Source organism: Macaca fascicularis, chromosome X, assembly GCF_037993035.2.
Source record: "Macaca fascicularis isolate 582-1 chromosome X, T2T-MFA8v1.1".
Classification (NCBI taxonomy): domain Eukaryota; kingdom Metazoa; phylum Chordata; class Mammalia; order Primates; family Cercopithecidae; genus Macaca; species Macaca fascicularis.
The window spans coordinates 109657654-109663813 of record NC_088395.1 but is presented as its reverse complement, the minus strand read 5'-3'; the positions used below and the strand labels follow the sequence as shown (position 1 = coordinate 109663813).

The 6160-nt window shown below is 46.6% G+C and overlaps 1 protein-coding gene across 2 annotated transcripts; it reads left to right on the top strand.

Moving 5' to 3' along the window:
* Positions 1-2473: 2473 nt before the first annotated feature.
* Positions 2474-5552, top strand: TCEAL5 (transcription elongation factor A like 5). 2 transcript variants are annotated; one of them, XM_005594218.3, is made up of 3 exons: positions 2474-2577; positions 3903-3970; positions 4653-5552. In XM_005594218.3, the coding sequence occupies exon 3, from the start codon at positions 4680-4682 to the stop codon at positions 5298-5300; it is 621 nt and encodes a 206-aa protein (XP_005594275.1). In that variant the 5' UTR covers positions 2474-2577; positions 3903-3970; positions 4653-4679; the 3' UTR covers positions 5301-5552. The 2 variants fall into 2 exon arrangements, with proteins under 2 accessions (XP_005594275.1, XP_073885675.1); XM_074029574.1 differs by having other exon boundaries at positions 3903-4326.
* Positions 5553-6160: the final 608 nt, after the last annotated feature.

Genomic DNA, 6160 nt, shown 5'->3' with positions numbered 1-6160 from the left:
TTGGGTCAACGGCCTTCATCCTTTTAATATTACATACCCCTTTGAACATCTAATGAGAGCAATGGACGCTATTCTCAGCAAATGTGCACATACAATAAAAATGTATATATCCAGCCTAGGTGCGGTGGCTCATACCTGTAATCCCAGTGCTTCAGGAGGCTGAGGCAGGGGTCTCACTCGAAATCAAGAATTGGAGACCAACCTCGGCAATGTAGGGAGACACTGTTTGTACAAAAATTTAAAGAAATTAGCTGGGAGTTGTGACGTGCACCTGTAGTCCCAGTTACTCAGAAGGTTGAGGCAAGAAGATCCCTTGAGCCCAGGAGTTCGAGGCTACAGTGAACTATAATTGCACCACTGAACTCTAGCCTGGACAACAGAGTGAAACCGCCACACACACACACACACACACACACACACACACACGTTTGAACATAATTTTAGGGGTTCATAGGTTAATAATGCCTGAACCCAAGGAATAGATGAGCTCTCTTTAACGTGGCTCAGCTGCTATTTGTGTCTTCCCCTTCTTATCTCTTTGTCAAGCAGCTTCTTCTTCTTTCTATCCTTACCTTATGGTTTCCTCTTTTTCATGATGTCAACTTGCTTATATAAAATAAAAACATACATCCACACAAAAGCTTATACATGATTGTATATGGCAGCATTATTTACAACAGCTAAAAGATGAAAATGACCCAAATATTCATCAACATGATGGATAATCAGAATGGGGTGTGCACATAGGACAAAATATTATTCAGGTTCCTAGGGTACAGATCTTCTCACAAGAGTGTGCATACTCCACTACTTCCTCAACATATGCAATTTTACATACCATTTCAGGTGGCCCACAGACTTCATCAATTGGGAATACTTGGTCTAGGTCAATATGGACAGCATGGCAGAACTCCTTAGACACTGGCCTAAATTTGCTGAGACAGTCATAGTTTAGTATGGACTGACAGGCAGCAACCCTGCAGCAAGGTTAGGCTCCCTCTGGGTTCCCTGGAGATACAGAGTTTGGGGGTGAGAGGCTCACCAGACTGCACCAGACTGCACCTTTTAGGCTAGGCAGGAGGCAGCAGACAGGGTCTAGGGAGGTTTTCACTCAGGCACTGTGAATAAGGGCAGAGAACAGGCAGGTTGCAGAGGACTCTACCCCAGCAACCGCTTCTTCAGGCCTCATGGAGGCCCTCAGCTGCAAGGGTCTAGAAGAGATCTGTTCTGGTTTTTTAGTGGCAGGAACAATGCTCCACTCTCTGCTGGGGCTGGGTTATCCCTGTGGGAATTAGAGGCAGGGAGGAAGGAAGGAGCCAAAGTGACTCATATCACCACCTTGGTCACCTGTCCAGGTATATTCTTGGAGTGAGCAACAGAGTCATGTGCCTGAAAGCAGGGGATGAGAAATTCTAGAATATGAGGGGGTGGAGGACAACACCTTCTCCTGATCTTGGCAGAGCAGGGAGGATAGGACCATTGCTGCATCATTCACATCTCCTGCTGCCTTGGTCTCACAGCTCTTCCCTTTGCCTAGAGCTAAACCTTTGAATGAAAATAGCCATGGGCCAAATTTTTTAAAGAGACATTTTTGAATTTTCTGTCAACCATCAGATTCCAGCAAGTCTATTTAGCACTCAGTAATCGTTTGGGAACATTAAGTGTGTGTGTGTGTGTGTGTGTGTGTGTGTGTGTGTGTGTGTGTGTGTGTGTGTGTGTTTTAAATAGAATGTGAGAGAACCAGCTATTTATGAAATTTTTTTAATGTATATTTTGCTTGTTGCCAATTGAATTCCTTGTGTACATGGCAAAAGATAATATTATGAATTTAATTTGGTCTCTCTTCTGAGTAGAAAATGTTGAAATCTCTTAAGTTTTTCTCTCTCTTAAACACTTTCTCATAAATGAAATTGCTTTATTTAATTTTGTGCTTATAAGAATAATCCATGCTGAGGAGAGTGAATTAAATAAGACCAAAAAAAAATTTTTTAAATAAAACCCCTATTTTGACTACTTGTATCCCTACTTGACAATCCACCTTGTACCCATTATGAGAAGACCTGGTCCACAGGCAGAATGAACATCAGTGGCTGCGTGTAGAATTAGATCGAGTAGGTGCCTTCGGATAAAAGGAGAGAAAGAAAAAAATTCCTCCGAGATGTACCAATGGCCAACAGCTCTAGAAGAAGGTGCAGCCCCTCCCTGATAACCACGGAAGAATAAATACATACCACACAGAGAAAGGGCCACATTTGACCTCTGGGATTAGCAAAGACCAAAATTAGTGACAGGGCCCCGTGCTGTGGGGCGAGAGAGAGGGCTAAGCCGGGGTCGGGGGTGCGGAGGGCGCTCAGACGGAGAGACTAGTGAAGGGAAGAAGTGGGCTGGCTCCTGACGCACTTTCTGCGGGTGGGAGGGGAACTAGGGACCCGAGCCCACTGGTGACGTTTTTCTCACGTGATCTGAAGCCGACGTGTGCAGAAGTCCCTCTCCTCCAGGTACCAGCTCTCTGTTTCCGTGGAGGAAGGCAGACTTCAGACTGAGGGACAGAGAAGGCAACTGCCCTACAGCCTGCAGGTCGGTACAAGTCGGGGACCCCTGAGGTAGGGATGGTAATGGACATAGGCTACAGAGGATCGGATCTGCTTTCTAGATACCGCCCCGTTCCACCCCCATTCATTTTGGCGCAGAAATTTTTTTGTGTTGGGCAAGAGGTATGGGTACCAGCTTTTATTTCCCTGGAGAAGTGCAGGCTTCTGGCAGAAGGAAATGTGAGAAAGAGTCATTTTCTCGAGATGGCTACGAACCCATAGCCGCCTGTGGATCCCTGTGGCTTGGGATGGCAGAGGGCAAAGACCAGAGGGGGTCCAGGACTGGATTCTCTCCACTCCTTTCCCGACGCTCACTCATTTGGTGCAAGAAATGGAGGGCTTGGTGCGGGGCGGGGAGGGGGGAGGGGGGCGGAACTCGAGAGAGGTCAAGGGTTGAGAATTGGGTACCAGTTGGGAACTCCTAGGAAGCGGGCGACCGGCGATGTCTGATGGAGGAGGAGGAGGACCAGGGAAGAGAACAGCGATGAAACGGCGAGAAAACAGCCTGATCCCTGCAAGGCAGCGGGAGGCGGGCGCAGTCAGTGACCCCAGGCTGCGGAGGGCGGACCCTGCAACGGGTCCAGGCCTGAGTTCCCGGTGTCTTTTCTCCATCCTCCTTCCATTTTGGAGCCGGAAATGGTGGGCTAAGGGGGTCAGGGGAAGGAGGTGCTGTAGAAAAAGGGAGACAGAGGTTTGATCTGGGGATCAGCTCCCTATCCAGGAGGAGTGGCTTCTGAACTAGGAGGATTAAGATGAGGTAGCAGCAAGACCAAAAATGTTACCGGGTTTGGAAATAATTTGTCTCTTGCATTGCAGAAAAATGTGGGCTTTCTGTGTATGTGGGGAGGAAGGAGGTGGCAGGGGTGTTTTGGACATTTCTGCCTGGCCCCCTGTCTCTGTCACCACCATTTTCAGAGAAGTGGTGGGCTCTGCTATTTGACTACCCTGAGGTGAGGGATTTGGAATGTAGAGATCTGAGTGCAGCAGAACACTCTGTCTTCAGAACATCCTTGTCTCTAACCCCACTCATTTTCGTGCCAGAAAAGTGAGATAAAAATTTGGGAGGAAGATTCAGAAACATAGAAACGCTTTGGAAATAATCTTTCTCGCCTATTTCCCAGAAGTAGAACAATGGAGGCTCTTAAGAAGGAGCTGCGGAAGGGGAATCAGAGAAGGCAAGGGAAAGGGCAAGGAGGTGATAGGAGCTGGGAAAGTTTTGACAAATAAGGTCCCAAAGAACCAGTGTCCAAGTTACCAGTCATTCACTTTCTCAATTTCTCATTCACCCACCTGTTTCTTGTCTTTCTGCAGGTCTTCAGGTCTGTGGTTGTGGACACTAACCCAGACAAGAAAAGGAAAGACCTGCAGTATCAGTGCAGGTCAGTGGGAGAGGGCTACTGCACCAGGACCCTTGGGAGTAGGAGTGACTTAAGCCAGAACAGAAGTTGGGGAGGCCACTGCCTGCCACCCCTCCTCCAATCCTCCCTCTTGCAGTTTCAGGATACATGACTGCTGTCAAGACCCTAAGGGAATATGGTGATCTATGGCTGGTGAGGATAGAGGGGAGAATAAGAAAGTAAGAGAATGGAGATGTAGCATCTGTGATGCCCCTTGAGGATATAAGAGTAGCCCTGAAATCTGAGAACTGGCTATGGTTCTGCTCTGTCTGCAGTTTTATAAGTTTTACAACTGCTTGTAAGGGGAAAAAGAAGAAAACTGCCCAGGATTTCTGCAGGTCAGTGTAAATTGGAACTACTCAGTTAAAATTGGTATGGGTAGGCATAGCCAAGGCCAGAGCAAATTTAAGGGCCAATATGCTCCTACGCATTTCTCAGGACATCCTCCTTAAATGTAGGGAGAAGCACCTGTGGAAGTTTCTGTAAGACTGGCTCCTGTGAACATGTGTAAAGTGAAAAGGAAAGGAAGGAATGTAAGGGTGGGAGTGTACCTGGAAGATGGGATAGGGTCAGGAAAACCTTAAGTTAAGAAAGGCAAGTACTAGCAGGACCTGTGTTCAACTCCCAAAGCCCTAGTGTCCTGTGTCTTCTTTTTGTCTCCTAGGAAAGGCAAAGAAGGGAACATCTCGACATGGAAAAGCTCTACAAAGAAAATGAAGGAAAGCCAGAGAATGAAAGAAACCTAGAAAGTGAGGGAAAGCCAGAAGATGAAGGAAGTACAGAAGATGAAGCAAAGTCAGACGAGGAAGAAAAGCCGGACATGGAGGGGAAGACAGAATGCGAGGGAAAGCGAGAGGATGAGGGAGAGCCAGGTGATGAGGGACAACCGGAAGGTGAGGGGAGCCAGGAAAAGCAGGGCAAGTCCAAAGGTGAGGGCAAGCCACAAAGTGAGGGTAAGTCAGCCTCCCAGGCAAAGCCAGAGAGCCAGCCGCGGGCCGCCGAAAAGCGCCCGGCTGAAGATTATGTGCCCCGGAAAGCAAAAAGAAAAACAGATAGGGGGACGGACGATTCCCCCAGGGACTCTCAGGAGGACTTACAAGAAAGGCATCTGAGCAGTGAGGAGATGATGAGAGAATGTGGAGATGTGTCAAGGGCTCAGGAGGAGCTAAGGAAAAAGCAGAAAATGGGTGGTTTTCATTGGATGCAAAGAGATGTACAGGATCCATTCGCCCCAAGGGGCCAACGGGGTGTAAGGGGAGTGAGAGGTGGAGGTAGGGGCCAGAAAGATTTAGAAGATGTCCCATATGTTTAATGTCTTTGGCCTTTAATTCTGATTTCTCTGATGGGAATATTGCCAGTCCTGCTTTTCCTGGCAGGCATTTGCCGGGCTATGTGCTTTAACCTTAAGCTGATACTTTCCTTTAGGTGTCACTCTTGTTACCAGCAGACTTTTGACCTACCTACAGTGCTCTGTCTTTTAGTAGAGGATTTTCACCCATGTGCATGGAATAAATGTTCATGGTACATTGTAAAATAACAATAAAAAAGAGTTTTCAGAACCATGTATACAGTATCAGTCCATTTCTGAAAAAATAAAATGTTTACATAATACATCCATACATGGGGGACACTATGCAATTGAGTAGAACAAAGAGAAATAATGATTTTCTTTGTGTGGTGGGACTGAAAATTATTCTTTTTCTCATCTGTACTTTTTTCTAATCTAAAAAACACAGGCTATTTTTGTTTTAAAGGAAGTAATAAAAGGTAAACAAAATAGGAAAACAGTAAATACTAAGCAATCAAAAGAACTATTCATTGATGATATGAAGGCAGTGGAGACACTTACAATTCTTGTTATTGGAACACAAAATGGTAGATAAAACTCACATTACTCCTGGGACTTGAAGTTGGAGGAATCAACCAGGCAGTTACTACAGATTCATTGCTGTAAGAGACAGCCTTGTGTGAAATGGGGCTAAAACTTACCTCCCAGGACTGTGGAGTAGATCAGATGTGACGCTTGAGTCTGTGACCTATGTTAGGCTGGCTCCTGCCCTCTCCCCTGCACTAATAGTACCAAGTCAGACAGTTGGTGAGGGTGTGGAATGTTGCTGAGGGAGATCTCACCTGTGCCTAAAAATAGGTACAGGAAGCTGAGAGATAGGTGCC

Coding starts and splice junctions, on each gene's coding strand:
- TCEAL5 (XM_005594218.3), top strand. CDS start 4,680: ATGGAAAAGCTCTACAAAGAAAATGAAGGAAAGCCAGAGAATGAAAGA.